General features: G+C 38.9%; 1 protein-coding gene across 1 annotated transcript in view; it reads left to right on the plus strand.

Moving 5' to 3' along the window:
• COL25A1 (collagen type XXV alpha 1 chain) overlaps positions 1-22,880 on the plus strand; it is a 429,660-nt gene that overhangs the window by 358,654 nt on the left and 48,126 nt on the right. The window contains exons 19-20 of the mRNA XM_018569899.1: positions 13,919-13,981; positions 19,536-19,604. Coding sequence (XP_018425401.1) covers positions 13,919-13,981; positions 19,536-19,604 — 132 coding nt within the window. The remainder of the gene's footprint in view (positions 1-13,918; positions 13,982-19,535; positions 19,605-22,880) is intronic.

The following is a 22,880-nucleotide window of genomic DNA, read 5'->3' on the forward strand; positions in this document are numbered from 1 at the left end:
GGGGGGGGGTGTTGGGTGCTGGTGGTGCACGTTACCAACCCCCCGTAATGTGCACCACCAGCAACCAACACCACTCCCAAGATACATGCACCGCCAGCACCCAGTAATGTGCACCACCAGCATTACCCAAACATTCCCCCTGGCTTTATGACTAGGATCACTCCTGCAGGCCTCATTTCAAGTTTGTGACACACACAAATGAAACCCATGGAAAAATGAAAACTTTTAAACCAGCAGTAGGCAAACCAGTCCACCAGCTGTGGCACAACTACAAACGCCATTAGGCACTGCAGCAGTCAGCCACATGCATGACTTCCAGAGTCAGATGCATGATGGGATTTGTATTTCACCACAGCTGGAGGGCTGGAATTTGCCTACCCCTGCTTTAAACATTCACTTGAAGCATTACTACTTCCAAAAGACCCATTCCCGAAAATAATCCAAGTCCTTAAAATGTCCAAACATAAACCCAAACAAAATGAAACCCTGTAAGAAATTTCCGATCTCACCACAGAGCTTCATGCAGAACGTTTTAAATAATGGAGGCTTGAGCTGCACATAATTGCAGGGTTATTTTAGAGCAACTATAAATATGCATCCTTTAAGATGAAGGCTTGACCATAGAGAAAATATTTAGAGAAATAATATAGAGTGCTTTTTCACTCTTGAAATGTTCCACTTTCCATTATGGAAAAAAAAAAGGAAATCAGTCTGATTTTACTGCTGGTGTTTCCCTGTAATCCTCTGGAGCAGGTATCATGCTGATGCGAGCTGTTATTAGCCTTGCTGTAGGAAGTAGCATGTAATAATAGTAAATGTTGAACGACAGGGGCATTAATCAGAATTCTCTCTCATACTAGTCAGAGAGGGCTTGACTTGTATTTTTATCAAAAGCAGGGCAATAAATGTCTAGGAAATAATTACCTCAGAGTAAATCTCTAGCTTTCATTCCTGAGGTAAGGATCATGCAGTGTGATACTGTACCTCCAGGAAGAGGAAAATATTTAATATCCACTCACTGTGATATGGAGCAGTGACCATATTTCCTCTCCTAGTTATGGCTCATGTGTCAGTGAAGCTATCTGGACATATTTGTGCTTTTCTAAGTACCGGAGTGTACATTTACTTTATTTTGCACCACAGGAACATCTGTTAGAAACAAACACTCTTTGTGACCCTGCCGTTTAATTTTAGTAAATTTTGTAGCACTGGCACCACGTACTCCAGATGGAAAGCAAAGGGGACTCGTAAACTTGTGAAATGAGGCAATGAAATTTGCTCCATATTAGCTGTTCCTTCGCTGCTGAAAGCATTTTGTTTTGTCGGTGGGAATGATGGGAAGAGGGCCACACATAACACATGCTAGAAATCAGCTCTGCAACCGAAAAATGGTTAATTTCGTAGCGTTATGTTATCATTAAAAACGACCTGCATTATATCATTATTGAAGCATTGCGTGCAGGAGCATTTCTATGACATTATGAAAGGGGCAAATATTGGGAAATATATTCACATGTAAAACCGGAGTTATTAGGGTCAATTTACTAAAGGAGTAAAAATGTTCACTTAGCTTAGTGAAAAAGGTAAAACTGTGTCCACTTTTATTACCAAATCATAACCAAGGGAAATTAAGAAAAGAGAAGGGAGTTTTGTGTGCAGATGATTGGATGAATAAAGTAATTGATTCTGTTCATTAAGTTAACTGAATGTTCACTTTGCAAAATAAAACATATTTACTACTTGGGTAAACCAAACCCTTTTATATCAAGTTAATCTATTGTGTAATTGGCAGGAGATGTCAAGTCACATTCATTTTGACAGTTTTTTTCTCTTTAAAAAGTGGAGTAGGCTTGCAATTCCTAATTTTGATATGTATGAGCTACTGTAGTTAACATCAGCCCATCATCCCCCCCCTTCTACTTTTTTACTTGTAAAATATATATATACACACATTGAGGCAGGGGCATCCCAAGGCTGGGTGACACCCGGAGCGGAGACCAGGTGACACCCTGCCGTGATGTCATCACGCATGCGCGTGACGTTGCCGCGTGCGCGATGGCGTCCAACACGCGTGCACCTTATTGACACCTGCTGACAGCCATCTTGGTGATGGACGCCGCCAGAGAGAGGAAGGGACGTTCACCCGGCGGTCCCCTCCTCTCTCCTGACCATGTCGGGCTCTCTGTCCGTGACCGAGTGCCCGACTTTTCATAGGAGGTGACACCAAAATGGTCGCACCCCCTTGTGACGCCACTGCATTGAGGGGACTTTATTAATACTAGAGCAGATATAATCTTGAGTAGTTGTCCATGGAAATCAATCAGCTTCTATCGTTCATTTTCAAACCTTAAAGCTTTCTTAACTAAACAAACTGAAGATAGAAGCTGATCATAAATTCCCCCAGTATATATTCAAAATGTAAGGGTTTTGCCCTTACAATCCGATGAATTTTAAATGTTTGGATGTTTTGTCATCCATTGGACTACGTTTACGTTTAGACTTTAGGTCTTGTTAATGAACATGCTGTTTTTACAGCTAATCTCTGTAAGGTTAGCCTGTTATTGTAGCGAGAGTCCATGGTCCCATCGCACTCCTGATCGCCAAATCCCTTCAAGAAGCGGGTGCTGCGGTAGTCAACGGGTGGCAGCCGTTATAATCACAGGTAGAAACAGAGACACCGGCACTCCAAAATGATAAGCAGACGTCTATTTATTGACGTGCAGCATGACAGCTAGCTATCAGATTGCTATCTGTCATGCTGCATGTCAATAAATAGACGTCTGCTTATCATTTTGGAGTGCCGGTGTCTCTGTTTCTACCTGTTTCTACCACTCACTTTCTTGTGATTATTTTATGTAGCAAGGTGTGATATTCATTATCAACAGCATAGGCTACGTTTACCTAGAAATTCACCCAGGCATCCATCAGATTCACTATGATGTCCATCCATGTATTTGTGTGTTTGTTCAAGTCTAGGACAATTAGTATCTTTTGACTGCCAGTCTGTATCTATACAATAGATCACATTGTTTCCATCTGTTTCTGTCTTTCTTTGGACTTGATTTACTAATGAATATGCATATCCGTAGGTTTATCACTGTATCCACAAACAAGGCCAAACAGCCACTGTATTCTCTCATAGTATTTACTATGCACACACGATGCTTGCAGATATGCACACAACTATTCTATTTTAAATTCAGCATTATGCATTCCTTGAGATCTCGATCCATCTGAGCAGTATGGTTACTTGCCGATACAGCATAGTCAACAGACAGCTTAACTCTCCAATAAGAGTTTCATCCAATGCAGTTTTACTTTTCATAGCACTTTACAGAGGATGTTTATCCAGTCTTTTGAAGTGTAAAAAGACATTGATAGTTACATAGTTAGCCAGGTTGAAAAAAGAAACAAGTCCATCGAGTACAACCTATAGAGATACGGAGAAAAACAGCTAGCGGTATACTGAGCCTAGGGTGACGGGAGGATGCTAGTTTGTGTCCTCCCATTACCCTAAGGGGAACTATGGGGAAAAGCCTTAACCCCATAGTTCTCCTTTAATTGTGAAGAATCCTTTCCGTATGCAAAGGTTAAACCTCTTTTCCTCCAGGCGCAAAGAGTGCCCCCTTGTCCTTTGCAGTGACCTTAGCGTGAATAATTTGGCACCAAGCTCTTTATATGGACCATTTATGTATTTATACATGGTGATCATGTCCCCCCTTAATCGCCTCTTCTCCAGAGAGAACAAATTCAGGTCAGCTAATCTTTCCTCATAGCTGAGCTCCTCCATGCCTCTTATGAGTTTGGTCGTCCTTCGCTGCACTTTCTCCAGTTCCACAACATCCTTTTTGTGAACTGGTGCCCAAAACTGAACTGCATATTCCAGATTAGGTCTTAGTAATGCTTTGTACAGGGGCAGGATTATGTCTCTCTCTCTCTCTCTCTGGAGTCTAGACCCCTCTTAATACAAGAAAGTATTTTGCTTACTTTAGAAACTGCTGCTTGACATTGCAAGCTATTATTGAGTCTGTGATCTACCAGTACAACCAGATCTTTCTCCACCATTGACTCCCCCAAACATACTCCCCCTAGAGTGTATGATGCATGCATGTTTTTAGTCCCCAAGTGCAGAACTTCATCAACATTAAACCTCATTTGCCAAATAGATGCCTAATCATACAGTGCATTCAGATCTGGTTGTAAGTTGGAGACATCCTGTAAGGACTGTATTCCACTACATAACTTGGTGTCATCTGCAAACACCGAAATAGTACTTTTAATCCCCAATTCTATGTCATTTATAAATAGGTTAAACAGTAAGGGGCCCAACACTGAACCTTGGGGAACACCACTAACAACCTCAGACCATTCAGAATATGAATCATTGATCACCACTCTCTGAATACGGTCTTTAAGCCAGTTTTCTACCCAATTACAGATTGAATACTCTATACCTACTGACCTTAACTTATACATTAGTCGCATGCGGGGAACTGTGTCAAACGCTTTTGCAAAGTCCAAGTATACTATATCCACAGCCATTCCTCTGTCCAATGTATTACTCACTTCCTCATGAAAAGAAAGTAGGTTTGTTTGACAACTTCTGTCTTTTGTGAATCCGTGCTGACTGTCGCCTATGATAATATTTTTAAGGAAAAACAATTGCATGTGTTCCTTGATCAAACTTTCAGGTATCTTGCCAACTATTGAGGTTAAACTTAAAGTTCTGCACTTGCTTGGTAAAGCCTTTGATCCCTTTTTAAATATAGGTACCACATTGGCTTTGCGCCAATCCATCGGTACCAAGCCAGTCTCTAAAGAGTCTCTAAAAATGTAATACAATGGCTTTGAAATGACACAGCTCAATTCTTTGGGGACACGTGGGTGTAAGCCGTCTGGTCCAGGTGCTTTGTTCACCTTAATTTTGTCTAACTGTTTCTGGACCATATCAATAGTCAGCAGTTATCTATGGTAAAGGCTAGAGACTATACAGAGGGATCATGGAGAAACAAGGAAGGGTCTAGCTAACTAGATCTAAACAGGAGGGCAAAAACAGAGGGACATACCACATAAATACAATGCATTGTAGCAGTATGAATCTAAGACAAGGGGGGGAATTTATCAAAACAGGAGCAGAGAGAATCTGGAGCAGTTGCCCATGGCAACCAATCAGCATCTCTCTTCAGTTTGCTCAGGTAAGATTTGAAAATGAGACAGAGAAGCTGATTGGTTGCAGTGCAAACCTGCTCCAGATTTTGTCTTCTCCAGTTTTGATAAATTTCCTCCAAGATGTCAATAGATCCCAGAATTTAATAACATAAATAAATACAATGCAATAAAATGGCAACAGCAGCAAAACATGTACAGGTGGGACACAACAATTAAGACATCATACATACAGCTAATTCACTTACAAATGTGGTTTGTTAAGCAGCACATGCAAAAGCATCCCACATAAACTAGTGGTAGCATACCTTCAATCAAATTTTTTTTGTTTTTATGTTTTTCTGGCTGTTACATCAGTTAGCAACCCTGCATTACCCTCTCATCCAGGAACAATACACACATTTCCTTCTCGTGTAGTAACAAATCATTATTGGTGCAATGATATTGCTTAAGGTGACTGCTAAAACGCTAAGGGGGTTATTCACTCAGCTGCCATTGGCAACTGAGTGAATAACTGACCCAAAGTGAAGAGAGCCGAACGCTGTTCTGCTATTCACTCCAGCTGAGTATGGCTGATTTCAGTTATACATCTGCTGGCTTCGGTTCACTTCGGTTCAGCCGATCCAACATCTGCTGAGCGCTTCGGCTGCCTTTAACTGCTGTACAGGCAGTGAACCAAAGAATTAGCCCAAGCTTCAGCTTAATCCTTCACCTGAATAGTGAATAACCCCCTAAAAGGAAATAATTCACACTGCATGTTTTTAGGGGGGTTATTGCATTGTGCATACATGCACTTACACAGTTACATATGCTGCATAGCGATGGAAACAAAGTTAGGAACATTGTGCTATGATAGATTATAAATGTTTGTAATTACAATGCCATATTTACACAGACAGTGTGGCATGAATGTTCTAGAGATGCTCCATTGACACATGCACCTTTCATAACTTAAAGTTCAATGGACATTGCAATTGCAGACTGCTACTTATTCAGTGAACATGTGTATAGGCTTTAGCAGATAAGTTGAGATCTCATGTTTGTTGGGCACATACTCATGCGATCCCATAACGCAAGTGTTACAAATATCTTCTGAGTGATTTCTACCAGCTTCTGTGAATTCTATTTTATAAAATCAGCTCCAGTGTGTCTTAAAAAGTATGTCATTTTTTTTTTTGTATTTGTGCAATTTAACCTTGCTTTACATTAAAACACTCAGGATTGCATTTGAAAACTCAGGATAGGTATACGAGCCAAGGACCATTGCCACTCTATATTAGATATGAACCATTACAACAGAACAAGGCATTAACATAAAGTTTGGTTACAGGAACTGTATTGTGCTGTTTAACAATACCGCTCCCATCTGCCACCTTCTGAAAATATGCCTATTTGGCACTCCCTGTGAACCTTTTTATAAGGTTTATATTTTGTGCTAATACTTTCCAGGCAGAGGAAGCTGAATAGACCTATTTGTTAAATGGTTATATCTAGTATGTGCTTTTAATATTTCTCTGCTGGATTGAGACATGCATAGACTGAAAGAAGTTACAAAGACAACGATTCTTTTCCATGTGTAGTGTAAATCCTCAGATAAATTGGAAGTGGTTACAATTTTGGCTATGGCTGCTGCTCTAAATGCTAAGGAGGCTGGTCTATTTTTTTATATATATATATATATATATTGGTAGTATAAAGCAATGAGTTTTGTAAAAAGGTGTAAAACTTTCCATATTGAAAAGCTGAACTAGAAGTAATGAAATGTAAAGCAAAAATGCAGCAAATTATACATGATTTCAGTGTTTTCCTTTTAAGTCATACCCACTTTCTGTTCACCTTTTCGAGATATTTTCAAAGGCCTTTGGTAATCTTTCCAAAAGCTTTTCATTGCAGCCTGCGACAGAACCAGCTTGTATAACCATAGTCATAATTGTTCTCTAATGCTAAGGGCCAAGCAGCAGCACCTTGGGGGTCCGATGTTAATGTACTGTTGCCTGTAATAAGATTGTACAACTTTAAAGCAGAACCAAATCTGGGTGGGCTTTATCTATATGTTCAAGTATGCACAGAATGTTGAAGGTGTGAGCAGCAATGAGAGCGCCTGCAGACGTTGTACCGCTAGAGGGGAGGTAAGTGCTGTGGATGTTGCATTTTAAAGTGAACCTGTGCTTTGTCCATGCAGAGCAAAAAAAAGGGTTTATTGAAATGCCCACCTGCTGCATTTACTCACCTTCCCTTTACTCCCCTGTGCACCATTTACTTTTCTGGACCAGGGGCATTGTTAGGATTGAGAGAGACCTGGGGGACCCCAGGTCACCGAAACAAGAAGCATTATGTAGCCCCCTGTGGCGAATGGTGGTTGTGGCCACACTGCTCTGACAGTGCAAGAGACTTATAGGGATACAGTATAGTTAAATCGAACCTAAGCCTACTTTCTGTACACACATTACACATATGCCACAGACCTTGCGTCCTTGTACCCACAAACTATGCTTTAAAGAGACCCTGTCACCAGTTTACACTTTTTACTTGAATGATTTAATTAAAACATGAACCATAATAGATAAATGTGTGCTATTTTCTATTGGTTCTGGAAGTGTTGGATCCTACTGTCTTTCAGCTTGCCCCTGCCATGGCTCATGCTAACAGTGCCTGAGCCACTTGCTCAAGCACTGTGGCCCTGACAGTTCTCAATATGAGAACTGTCAGGGCCACAGGATGAAAAAAAGTTAAAATTCATAATATCAGCAAGCAGCTCCTGCTTACAAGCTCTGCGCAATCTTTATCAGTGTGCAACTTTGCAGAGTCTTTGCAGATCTGTATGCAAGCAGAGAGACCCGGTAGTGGTTGTAGCTTCCTGCAAAGCTGCACATTGACAATACAGAGGCTGAAAGCAGGAGCCACTTGCCAATCATATGAATGAATGAAAGTTTTTTTTTGTCTTGTCTCTTGTCCTGAAATCTCCAGGGAGACTTCTCTAGATGCGTCAGCGCCATAAGATTAAAACACCTTTATGCATTTATACTATTAACAAATGGCTCAGAGTGAGTTGTGACACCTGCGTGGGGAGCAGGAACATATTAGAATCCGGCATTCCCGAAAGTGTTGGATTCCTATTCATTTTACATAGCTCATAAATATACCTATTAAAAAATAACACGTGTATCTTTTATGCTTGGTTTGATAAAAGCATGTAGATAATATACGCGTAATCTGGTTATCTTTACTACTTTGTGATTACTTTGTCACAAATGAGAGTTTCACAGACACATAAACCTCAGCACAATCATTTTTTAATAACCGAGACTCTTCCATTATATGTGTTTTTCCGCACACTGAAGACTGAAAGCTTACACTTTGTCTGAGCCTTTATTAAAAAAAAAATGTCAGGAATTACTTAGCCACCAACTGTTAAGACAATTAATACTTCTGTCAGGAATATACCATTACTATTTGAGATAGATTACAGGGGTCAAGGGTATATAACGTACAATGTAGAGTGTAACAGACATAAGTATGTAACAAACAATAAGGGGTGTACACCAAACAACACAACGTTCAGAGTATGGCAGTCAGGAGAATGTAATGTACACAATACAGTATGTTGCATAATCATGAAAGCTGAACTCTATATGCTCTGCTGTATGTTGCACTTTTCTGACTGCTGCACTCCCAGCATACAAGAGCACAGAGTGGTAGCGTTCCGGCAAAAAAAGGCATACTTTTCACCAGCAACCCTCCCTACTTAGCAGCTTTAATCAGCTCTCCAGGACACTCTTCAGCAGGAAAGTCTCCATTCAAGTTGCAGCATGAAACTTTCAGGCCCAATAGACATGGGTCTACTTTTTCAGTATCACAATCCCCAGGCAGCAGCCCATAGGGAACAAAAGTAGCCACCCTCCAGAAGGAAGGACAGTGTCAGCATCAATTCAGAGATGATTTTAGGATCCACAGCCCAGTGATACATAGTTAGAGTTATGTTAATAGGGTACTTGAATGCATTTTTAAGATTGAATTCCTGAGTTTAGTGCCACTTTAGGCCATAGAAAATAATGTGAATGCACCACTGAATAGCTGTCTGTTTTTTACACAAGACTTTGGTCCTGTATGTCTTAATTAGATCTATTGTTACTTTTTTCCTTTGTTTGGCTATGGTTCATGTGAAGTTAAGGATTTATTTTCTGTTTTCTACTCTGAAATAATCAATAAACAGTTGCAGAGATTTTCCAACATACTTGAAAAATAATCAGCTAATATCAGGTACTTCTGCTGTATGCATGCACATTATTGTACAGGTTTTATTACACACACTTAGCAGTTGTCAGAGATGATGATTAAATCCCACACGTACTTTAAAAATAAGGCATATAATATAAGTTGCATACTTTTAAATAGGGTTGCACAGATACCAAGTACAGTACTCGGTACAAGTACGAGTACATGTACCGATACTTTTGAGCTCCAAGACTACACTAGAGAAAAATTAAAAAATTAGAAGGCAGCTGTCATTTGTAAGGATCACACGGAGCTCCTGGGATTTGTACATCTCTGTTTTAATGTACAATTTTGTTTTTATAACTATAAATAAAGGGATGCACAGATACCAGTTTTGCGAGTACGATTACTGGTACTTGCCGAGTACTTACAAGTACGAGTACTGATACATTTTTGTTTATTGTCATGTGACAGTTTTTCTAAAACAATACAGACTAATGATTTCAGGACAGTGGTGGAGTGCCAGAGCCAGGTCCCAGCTGCAACCACTGCAACCCTGGTAGTTCTCATGAAAATGCCAAGTATCTGTACTGGTACTCAAAAAGTATCTGTGCATCCCTACTTTTAAACAGACATTGTGACATTGTTGATATTTTTTCCATAGTAATGGCCTTTTTATTATCACTAATTATGAATTTTAATGGGATTAGTTATTTAAGTTGTCTTATTATGCAGTCTTTCTTTTTTGCTTCTACCATTGGTCACAGTATTGATTTGCTTCTGCCTAATGACTTTGCAAGCAACTGTCAGTTTCTCATTGCCTTTCCTACATATCTCTAGTATTGTGCATGCCCTTTTAATCCCAGTTTTATTTAACAATGGAGATGCATCATTGCTTGGCAAGTTTGTTTGAGTTTTTGCACACATATGTGTACACATATGCAAAACTTATTTCTAGTCTCCACTAACGGTAAGCTCATTTGATTAACAATAGCAAGATTACTGAGTTGGGTACATAGCCCATTGTTGCGCTCCAATGTTCTATTTGTACTTATCTACTTTTAGTGTATTACTTTGTATATAATTTCATGCTATTTCTTGTCAATACAAATGACTGAATCCGAACTGGTGTTATAGATAGAGACACTATTCAATGTAAATAGCAAGCCTCAGTGTCATTGTACATGGGCTCTTAGCATCACAGGCAAACTGAAGGCAACCAGACAGACCTTAGGGCACTTTGATTTTCGCTTGAATTTCGAAAACTTTCACCTGTAGATATTCATAAATGGAAACTGTGTCACTGAATGCAGTTCAGACTTTTCCTTGCTGTTTGTGTGGCTTGGCTTATACCCTAAGGTAGAGGTAGCCAACCTCGGCACTTCAGCTGTGGTGAAATTACAAATCCCACCATGCATAGTGGTATTTGTAGTTCTACCACAGCTGGAATGCCGAGGTTGCCTGCCCCTGCTCTAAGGCATTGTAATGAGCAGTAGGGAAGTGCAGGAAGCCGTAACCTACAGCAACCAGCTTCAAATTCACTGAGCCCAGAAAAAGTGATTCCTCAGTGGTTACTTATCTTGTTGTACAAATATTTTTATTGAGAGAATACAAACATACATTCCATCCAAGAGGAATGATTACAGCTAGGTTAATTTGGCAAAAAATGACCTTACATCATTATTATGGCACATTGGTAGTCCATAGTGAGTCATCCAGGGATGAGTCAATGATAGACAGTGAATCAGCAAATCGAAGCATAAAGAGATTAAAAAAAACAATAAAACAAACCCCCCCCCTACCCTCCCAGAATCAGTGATACTAAACAAGAGGCACAAACGTGATAAGTGCATAGATTCTGCAGGCAAACCGATCTTCTTGGGACCTGAAGTGGCGTCGACCGCGACCTGCTGCAGGATGCTGACAAGGCCATGTAAGTAAGGGAGAAAGAGCTATAGGCTATACGCCATGCAATCATACTATAACATGAGCGGCAGGCTCTAATAAACAGTGGTTACTTATCTTGGCTCCTTGCACTGTCTTACAGAATAAGCCAACTACAGTGTTTCACGAAATAAATATTTTTAGTGTCAAACAGATCTTGTAATTAGATATCTGCAAACTTTAAAAAATATGCTCAACGTCTGATTGTTACAGGGTGAATCTGAGCAGTCCTCCAATTCATTATGATGCATAGGTAGAAATGAATTAACTTTTAATCCTCACCACACTCAATTCTTTAGTGGATAATCAAGGTGATCTATCCAGTCGGCTAAGCTCCTCTCTTTGTGTAGTGCATATTAAATGTTTTGACTACCGAAGGGCAATTATATTTAATGCTGATGACTCACATTTGCCATGCTTGAGTCCCTGGTATTTACTGCACCATAATCAAAATGCGTTTAGTAAATTTTTATTTGCTTCCTTATTTTCCTTTATCTCACCTAATCTGTGTATAGTCTGTTTTCTTTTAGATTTGTTAATGTCTGTGTCACGGATGTACATATATATTATGAAATGTATTCAAAATGTTTTTATGATGCTGAACAAAAACTTCTTTCATGCATAAATAAGAATTATGTTCCTAGTTATATCAAATCAATTTGTCAATCAATGGATGTATTATTTTATATATCTTTTTTATTAGAATTATAGTAAAGTTGTTGGGATTGTTTGTGTAAAATATATGATACTAGTGGTGACATCTCTACCAAGTGCTAGGTGGCCATCTCTCCACAGTGCCCTTCTAGACCTTTAACAGATCCAACACTTCAGAATAGTATATATGGTGAATAAAGGTTTTTGACAATTTTTGCAGGGATTGTACAATGAATGGCACATACTACAGGTTATATAGGGGTGATTTGTACACAAAAAACTATCCAAATAATGATGAAAGATGTTGAATGATGCTTGTTGCGGCAATATTGGCTGTGTTCCACAATGAAGCTACATGATTGCTGTGCACTTATAACATTCTTTTTTATGCTTGCATGCGAGTTTGAATGCGGCTGATATATTTGGTAGTGTTTGTTATAGCACAATCACTGAATGTACAAATTTGTAGTAGCCGGTAGTAGTTAATTACATATTTGCCCTTTGCAATGCAAGTTTTGACTAAGATTAGGACATAGAGGGCATCATCTATATTAATATGAGGATACACTGCATGAGGAAGCTAACAGCCTTCAACCCGTGAATGTTGTGGTACTCACTGCTCTATATTGTTTTCTAACAACGCTGCAGGCTGCTTAACAATTTTTACCCTGCCCAGAGCTGTGTATTGTATAGCCTTATGGACCTTATGAAATAATTATTTAGTTTTTCTAGTATCTTGTTCCATCATTTGACAACAATGCTTAACTTATATAAACTCTTATCCTTAAATAATAGGGCAAAGAGCAATGTGCTAGCTGCAGATATCCAGGGCAACTGATTGGTGGGCATCTTTTCTGATATCTGTTCGCTCTGGGTTACAACTCACAATTCCTCTTTGAGTATTTTTATAATAATCTCTAGATCTGTATTAGAAAACTTTTCACTAACTAAATAAGCGCAATATGTGTTTATGTGTAATGGAAGTTTAAAGAAGAACTCCAGTGTTTTTTTCAAATTAACCCCTGCAGTGGTGTGAAGGGCCTTGCAAATTGTTTATAAATAGCTCCTTTAGAGAACAAATGTTCTGCCCTGCATACCCCATACAGTTGCATTGCATGCATCTGCATTTTTATGCAGCACAATGGATTACAATGTATGGTAGCATGTTGCAAAACAAATGCGGTGCATAGAGTTGAATGAAGTGAAGATAAATTAAGTTTTTTTAAAGTTTCAATAAAGTTTAAAAAAAAAAAAATAACATAAACACCATGATGCGTTGTTACAACACATCGCAGCACAGATGCACAATGCACACCAGTGCGAATGCATTATATGCACCATAACGCGTGCCAGTTCTTAGTTATTCATTAAAAATCAGCCACAGCCTACATAGAAAGCCTCCATCCTGTCAGTATGCTGCAGAGTAGGGAACTTGTTCTCTGTGGGGAAGCAGTGATCTCTTTAAGGGGCTCCGACACATCCCCTGATGATTCAGAGCTCACCAATCTGCAGGGAACATGAGCTTTGTTGATTGCAGAGCTATAGGTCTGGCTCAGTAGAGGGCATGTCGATCCTCTGCAATGAGACCACTGCTTCCCCACAGAGAAGAAGGGCCCACTTTGCAACTGCAGAAAGGGGACAGACTTTTATACTCAGGCTCTGGCTGCTTTAGGAAGAAAACAAACACCTTTTATTTTGATGGGCCTGGAATGTATTTAGCTGATTTAAACAGAGGGTTCAATTGGACTTTAAATTTGAATGTGCAAAAAACCTGACATGTTCATGTACTGTGTCAGTTTGTAATTATTTTTATATCTATATTCCAGGATAGAGTGCTTTATGCTTATATTCTATATTCACTAATAGGGTTAATATTTATTAGTTCCTCTGTTTGTTATGCATTTCACAAGTTCCTTCTAACTATGTACGCTTTCTGAAGGGCGAACCAGGATTCCTTGGGCCTCAGGGAGAACCTGGCCTACCAGGCCTGCCAGGAACTAAGGTAAGAGTTCATGTATTTTTAAGTCTGGCCATAGATGCAACAATCTCATCAATTAGAAGTAAACATCTGATCACTGCTAGATGTCCATTGCTTTAGATGTACCTTCTCTAGTTGACTGGAGTTGGGCTTTTAAAAAAATTTTTTGAATTAATTATATAGTGCAAAGGCATATTGTTGATAGTAATCTATAACATCCGGTTGAAAAAAGTTTTCAGCAGCTCAGATTGAGATGCCTAATGAATTCTGATATCACATTAGTTGCTATAAGCTAGGGATGCACCGATGCCAAGTACCGTACTCGGTACAAGTACAAGTACAAGTACATGTATTGATACTTTTCGAGCTCCAGGACTAGACTAAAGAAAAATTCAAAAGTTAGGAGGCAGCTGTCATTTGTAAGGAGCACACGGAGCTCCTGGGATTTGTACATCTCTGTTTTATTGTATAATTTTGTTTTTATAAATATAAATAAAGGGATGCACCGATACCATTTTTGCAAGTACACGTACCGATACTTGCTCAAGTACTCACAGATACAAGTACTGATACATTTTTGTTTATTGTCATGTGACAGCTTTTCTAAAACAATACAGACTAATGATTTCAGTACAATGGTGGAGTGCCAGAGCCAGGTCCCAGCTGCAACCGCTGCAACCCTGGTAGTTCTCATGAAAATACCAAGTATCGGCACTGGTATCTGAAAAGTATCGATGCATCCCTACTATAAGCTATTGCATTTTTTTCATTAAGACTAAACATCCATGTTAAATATATGTTCTTTGTATACATGTCCTTTCTGCTTTATTAATTTTTAAGATTTATTGCTTCTGTATAATGTTTTACATTAAGCAGTGTCATAACAATGATAGTACAAAAGCTATATCAATCATATAAAACAATTACATTTAAAGTGCAACTAAAGCCAAAACTTTGGATAGAGAGAAGAGGGTCTAGAACCCCTGTCAGTTTTGTATTCCTGTGTCCCCCATTAGGGAGATTCCCCCTCCATTTTTCCTGGTGACAGTTATCACTGAAAATAAAAGAATCTCAAATCTTGGCTTGTCATCAGAACAGGAATACATGGGAAATCTTGCAATGGGGCACTAGTTCTGGGGACCCTGCTGACCTCCAGGGATTTCCCTCTCTTTGGATGGATTTCTTCTCACTTCCTGTTGTGGCTATGGGACAGGAAGTGAAGGGAAATCTTCCCAATGGGACGCAGATCACAAAAAAAGATGACAGGGATTATAACCCTCCCTTACTCTATCCAAAAAAAAAGGTTTTGTTTCAGTTCTACTTCAATGTATTATTCAAAATACGGAGATAATTTAATGCAGCTTATAGTGTAAAGAACCTTAGGACGCATCTCAATATCCCTTTGCTGAATTTAGTCTCAAAAGCGCAAAGGTGAAAGCAACAAGAAAAAAAAAAGGAAAAAGTTATTCAAATGTGTTAATAGTAAGGGCTGTTCATACTGCTGTATTGCAGCATAAACACATATTTAATTTGCGGTATTTGCATGTTAGCCAGCCCATTTATTTTAAATAGACTGCCCATGCACCACAACGCATTAACAACGGGACATGCAGCAATTTTTCAATAAAGCACACCACAACATGTGAAACATCTGTGCCTTCTGGTGTTCTGTACCATTAGGGTGCATTGCCTACGTGTGTTAGTGTACCATTAAAACTGAAGGGCAGTTGAACCATCATCTGCACTTAACATAATGTGTTACCATGTGTTTTAAGGCGCATTACCCCAAAGAAAGATTTGGTGCTGCCCTATCTCTAACTGCTGCCCTTGGCTTTGATCCACAAATGCCAACCGGGTAAACACAGTCCTGCTTTTATATGGCCTCTTTTAGGGATATCTGGTAATCTGGTAAAAAACATGCAGATCATACAAAGAAGACCATCAAAATATGCAGTGAGAGGTCAGTGAGAAATGAGATCTCATGCTAAGTACCTGACCAGACCTGATTAATTCATGCAGATTATATCGGCAAATATTCAACAACAAAAATACAGAATTAAGTGAAATTAAATGCAACATTAAAAAAGTAAAACGTTAGCACTTCATGAGATAATAATTGATCTAAAACAAATGATTTTGATCAAATGTTTGAAATAGTTCAGGGATTGGTCTGTGTCAAGAGGTTAAGACTTTTTATTTTGAGAAAAGTCAGTTTGTTCACTAGCATGTAGATCTTTATCATTTCCAATCCTTGAATGTGCCAAAAGCAAAAAAAAGAAAGTGCTGCTTTGCTGATTTGTATTTTTACTTTGCTGTAGTGTTTATTTTCCTAACAATATCTATTTATAAGCATTTTTTTTAATGAAAAGGAAACTAAATCATTATGTTTGAAATTAGATCCAGCTTGCAATTACTTGCAAATTAATATACTGTTTTAGAATATATTACCAGAAAAATTTCGCTCAGCAGCCAACAATGATCCAGAAATTGCATTTTTCTGGCTTAGCAGCTATACACATTAGATAATTAATTATAAGTTTCCCATATAAAGGCAGATTATTAAGGCAGATTAGGCAGTTTTAAACACAGTCTTCTATTAATCAGTCTGTGCATTGCAAAAAATGATTCAAAGGTCCTTGACAGCCCTCAGAGTATGTGGCAGTATTATGAATACTTGCATATAGAATTTCCGTTTGAGTCTTGCACTGCACCTATGATTAAAATTCACGTGCCACATCAATCAGCAGGTCATATAGAAGCATTACCAAATCACATTATAATATTGAGTTAAAAGTCCATCTTTCCTCTCATGAATAAAATCTACTGCTCCCTCGTGTGCCTCAAAGCCTAGGCAGGCTAGATCACATTGTCTCTGACTGTAAGGCTAGTCTTTCACATTAAGATTCATTACTCAAATCCTTTCACAATCAAATAGGAACGGGACTTGGGTACTGTCCTCATTTAGATGGAGATTCAGAGGATATACATTTGTCTCTGAAATCTTCTATCTGCACTAGAGTTTATGAAACTAATTATAAAATTCCCACACGATAGTACAGAACTTTTCAGATGGTTTCAGATGGATGTTGGCATTGCCAAACAGGTGAGGGCTCATCATTTCAAATTTTTTGGTCTTGTCCTAAAGTGTCAGAGTTCTGGTGCACTGCCAGACAACTCTCCCAAAGATTTACTGATTACCATGTACCTTTTGAACCATCATTTTTTACTACATAACATTACAATACCTATGAAGGCACTTTTTCAATGCAGCTAAACTGTGCAGCTAAACTGTACATCCAAACTTGTGGTTAAATAAGGTGGAGGACCTTAGACAGATAGAGATGCCGACCTATTCTATTAGGAAGCAATCGGAAGTACACAAGACTCAGCATTACTGGATCAGCGTTCTGTTCTTTGATGAAGGCAAATGCCTTGTAGCAGGCTTTTTCTAAGACTCCTGTCAGGTGCTAAGAAACTTCTCCTTTCACAAGAAGGATTAGTGTCTTCCCAGATTCCCCTATGCATTTTGGCTTTCTTGCTGTACTTCTTTCTAGACCCTTTACCATTTGGGTTCTTTTTTTGACTGCTGGTGTTCTGGGCTCCCCTTCCATTTCTTCCTCTCTCTCTCATTATGTTTAGTCCCTATGGAACTTCCTATGGAAGTTGTTGTTTCTCACTGGTGAAGAAGTACTCCCTTTCCCCCCTACCTTTCTCTCTTCATCTTTCATGCTTTTCTGCTTTCTCCCTCCTCGTGCGGCTGGGGATGGTGGGCTTATGGGCTATGCAGAAAGTACTACAAAAAGAATCAAGGTTTATAAAACATAAGATTGTTGACAATTAGCTGATACATTTCAGCGCAAATAAAATTTAAAAAAACAGACTACAGTTCTGTAACAAAAAAAGGGGGTTCTCTCCAGGGGATCCGAATTTTAAAGAAAGCACCTCGTTAAAGATATAGTGGGTCTATCTACCGTACCCGTGACCCAGAAAACGGAGAGGGTTGGCCATAGGTCTAGCCAAACCAAGAAGGTCACTTAACGAGTTGGGACAGAAAAAAATTATATATTAAATGTATTTTATTTTTACAAAAATATCAAAACTATCAAAAAGGTAGTTAAAGAGACCACCGTCCATTACCTAACGAGTTAAAAAATATACATAGTCTGCAGACTTCAAGACATACATAAATAGGATGGATGTTCCACATAGAATTAATCAGAATTCATATGTGATGGCGTAACAGGACTCAGTGTAGCCGTGCAATAAATGGTGTCATGAACTAACTCCGATTCATGAGTATAAGGCAACAAAATTAATAGCAGCTAAGGAAAACAACTGATTGATATCAAATCAAGAAGGTTAATAGGCACTTCAGAAAAGTATCAGACAAAAAGTTTTCTTTAGCTCTTGGCACTAATGGCTGCCAGCTGAACAATCCACTTGCTGTTGCACACTCACAGTTTTCAACAGTTTATCACAGTTTTTTACACAGACTTGAGGGGCTGCTCATCCAAGGCTCTGGGGCTTCCACCACGAATATAGAAAACAAAAAGGGAACAGAGCGCCACCTCCGTGTGTAAAATCGTTTATTACAATAAATAAAACACGAGATAAAAGTACTCACAAACAAACGTTTTCATCAGGCTTTAACAACAAGTGAGAGGCCACACTGTCTGTTAACCCAACATGGTATATCCCCGACCATGTAACACGGTAGTCTCCGGTCACATCACCGTCCACCGACCGCAGTCAGCCAAGATTGACGCGTTTCAGGGGCAAGCTCCCTTCCTCAGAATCATAGCTTGCTTTCTCTGAGAGTGGTGTATAAGACTGGAAACCGACCAATTAGAGAAAATGTCTCCATTGTGACTAGTCTTGGAGTGATTGGCTCGCCCAATGATCGCACAGGCTCTGGCTAATTAATTAATAAATCAGCCCGACATTCAATTCCTGTGGAGATTTCAAATGCATGGGGTGATCTTATATTATGAGCTAAGCAGTACTTCAAACTTAGCACTGCTTATTACTCGGCAATCTGTATCCAGTCTACCCACATCTCTCAAAAAATTGGAATAAGTGAACAATATAGTTCATAAAACATGTTACATTGGTGATTGCACTGTCATAGATGAATTTGAAAATAAAAAATTGAAGATAAAAATTATTTATATATAAATTGTAACAAAAACTTTTTAAGACCAATAAAATGCCCCTACATAAGGCTGGCCAATACAACATGGGCCATCACATGTTGTATTTCCAATTAAGTATTTTCCAAAAGCCGACTATAAATAGTACTGCTGTGATGCCGCAACAGTACTCAGCCTTTTAAAAATGGCAGGAGGGCAAGGTATTTAACATTTAAGTCCTCAGTTTTGTATAAACTATATATGCAATATAATGCTCCATTTCTAATGTTAACTGTACACAAAATCATTATTTATAATATACTGGCAATATAATATATAAATATAAATGTAGTAGATTGCTACTACACACTCTGTTGTTTGTTTCATGTATTTTTTTTCATTACATGTTCCAATTTAAACGTTATTTCTTTTAATATTAACACTTCTAGGGTGAACGTGGAGAGCTTGGTCCTCCAGGAAGAGGAGAAAGAGGTCTTCCAGGAATTCTAGGCCCAAAAGTAGGCTCCTTTCCTTTGCTCAACCTTTGTCTTCAAACATGATAATACAAACCATAATACAAATTATAATTTAGCTTTGGGCTGTGAGAAAGACAGAATTATACTGTCAGAATGATTCTTACCTGTACAACACATCTGTAGGTCCTACATACCAAGATCCATTCTCACTTTTACAGTAACAAAAACTTTTTAAGACCAATAAAATGCCCCTACATAAGGCTGGCCAATACAACATGGGCCATCACATGTTGTATTTCCAATTAAGTATTTTCCAAAAGCCGACTATAAATAGTACTGCTGTGATGCCGCAACAGTACTCAGCCTTTTAAAAATGGCAGGAGGGCAAGGTATTTAACATTTAAGTCCTCAGTTTTGTATAAACTATATATGCAATATAATGCTCCATTTCTAATGTTAACTGTACACAAAATCATTATTTATAATATACTGGCAATATAATATATAAATATAAATGTAGTAGATTGCTACTACACACTCTGTTGTTTGTTTCATGTATTTTTTTTCATTACATGTTCCAATTTAAACGTTATTTCTTTTAATATTAACACTTCTAGGGTGAACGTGGAGAGCTTGGTCCTCCAGGAAGAGGAGAAAGAGGTCTTCCAGGAATTCTAGGCCCAAAAGTAGGCTCCTTTCCTTTGCTCAACCTTTGTCTTCAAACATGATAATACAAACCATAATACAAATTATAATTTAGCTTTGGGCTGTGAGAAAGACAGAATTATACTGTCAGAATGATTCTTACCTGTACAACACATCTGTAGGTCCTACATACCAAGATCCATTCTCACTTTTACTTTGACTGTGGTGGTATGAGCAGAGATTGAAGGAATGCGAAAAGATTGGAAAGTAAACCCCATATGATGCAAAGAAAGCATACAGAAAGTGACAGCAAAATTCTGCCAGACTAGTCATTCTTTTACTCTCCTTTCAAAATTTCTCACTCAAGCCGACTCCCTCCATCTGTCCAACCAGTCCACCATAACCTCCTCTCTATGGCTTTCCCGGCTGCAGTCACACACCTGTCTCCCTCATGTACAATGCAGAGTAAGTTGGTCTGCAATGTACGTAATGATGCCTTCGGACCAACCACAGCCCGGAGCACCAGGGAGTGGAGGAAAGCGCTGGAGGCTGCTGGAAGTGGGAGTTAGGGTCAGTAATATCTCCTCTTCTTGTACCTACTAGACCAAATGAGCATTTACCCTTGCAGTGTGTGTGCGCATTGGGGTCAGGCACTGAAACGATTTATTTGTCTTGTGCCCAAAGTTGGGCTCTTAAATGACTAACACGTAAAGCAAGTGATGCCTGCAGATACCTAAAGCAGATTTTATTCCCCCCTCTACTCTGTGCACATATCCTGTGTTTATTCTAAGGAGGCAAAGATCCAGCAATTCCAGTATGTGTTTGACAATATTTGCCCCCTACACTTTCATTGGCTCATCACTATTTACTGGCTGTCTCACTGGCCAATAAAAATGTGCGGTAGGGGGGAAGAATGTTCCATCACTACGCAGAAGTGTAAGAGCTTTGCTTATTTAAAATGGCCTTTAAGATAGGGCAATCTAAGCTGGTAAAATCAGGTATGTGCAGGTGCTTCTAGATGCCTGCCCTTTGTATGTACCTGCATGTTCAATTTAATTTTGCAGTCACTTTCAGTTTAAGTTTCTGGGATTCAGATCAGTGACAAATGATTCCTGATTTCTATGCTTTGCATCAATAATCATTCATACTCTACTGAATAAGTACCTTTGTTTTTACTTTGCTGTCGCACAGATATAATGATGACAGGTGAAAGTAATTTTCTATTCATTTGGCCATAAGTAGTAATTATTACATATGCTTTACTCACATATGATTGTAATTATTGTCTGGAAAGAGTGTATCCACAAGGCCTGCTAGTATAAATCTTATTGGAGTAATAAATAACATAATGATTGCACTTAAAGTTCATAGTGGCTCTATGGTCCCCATCTATTAGCTTCAGACATGAACTTCTGCCTTGAACTGAAGCTATAATATTTCTACTTGCCATATGACAAACATCCTATGCATATTTCAAGCTCTTCTAAGGTCTTTTAAGGTAGTTGGGCCTCAATGTTTTCATTTATAATCTTGGCAGAAAGCCTTAGGACAACTGGTACATTTCTGTGCAGTTAATCGTATGTACTGTATTTCCCTGCCCATTTAATGATACTAAGACAACCAGGAAATTGGTACTGTAATTTTTGGGAGCTGCTGCAACACCTTATTTTAGGAACACCCGCCGCCTAATTTTCATGAATGTCCTATTTAGCATGTAGTAAACCTAAAGTTTGACTGTACCCAAGCTAAAAGTTTTATAATTGTACTTCCAGATGGCAAAACATACCTGAATTGTGTACCATATCATTAACGGGGCCAGATTTTTTCTTTCTGCCCCCCAAGGAAAATTGACTTGTGCTGACCTCCTCCTAGCCTTATTATCGCAATAATAAGATCAGACATATTAGCCACACAATGCATGCCAAAACTGGAATCAGAGTGTCTGTAAGAGGCAATTTTCCCACTCGGCATGAGTGCACCTAGAACCAACAAATGAAAGTGGTTTCATTTTAGGTCAAAGCGTATAAATCCAGGGTGGGTCAACTGTAAGTACACATTACATTATTCCACCAACAAAAATCTATAAAAAACCTATATCAGCAATATAAGTGGTGGGCTCTGTGATACCTATGACTGCTCTACCCATTAGACCACAGCTTACAGCGGCTTTGCATAAAATCCAGCCCTGATCTATCATTTGCATGTTTTTAGCAATGTATAGCCATTGGCAACTGTATGCAGCAGGGGCTGTTATGGTAATCAGTGCCCCCTGCTCTCCTGCACAGTAGAAATCATCCTTGCCTCCTCTAGACAATAAAGAGCTCTACAGCACCCATTCCCTGATTTGGAGTGTGTGGGAGAGCTGGGAGGCGTGGCGCTGTCCACACTGATTACAGTCACAGCATAGAGCGGCCAAGAGCTGTGCAATAATTGTACTTCATACTAACACCCTGCAGATTAATGATCAGAAACACAATTGATAGTATGTTTCACCATCTGAAAATAAAAAAGCTTGGGAACAGATCGGCTTTAATACATTTGAGCCATAACTTGCCTTGCTAATGTATCAAATGCTAAGCAGCAACTTTTATACTTCTGTTACATTTAGTAAGTCTGTATAAAAACATTTGAAGTGAGACCTGTACAGATCCCAATTATAGCACAGCTACACCC

This window comes from Nanorana parkeri, unplaced genomic scaffold (assembly GCF_000935625.1).
Source record: "Nanorana parkeri isolate BGI_ZX_2015 unplaced genomic scaffold, ASM93562v1 scaffold36, whole genome shotgun sequence".
In the NCBI taxonomy this organism is placed as follows: Eukaryota; Metazoa; Chordata; class Amphibia; order Anura; family Dicroglossidae; genus Nanorana; species Nanorana parkeri.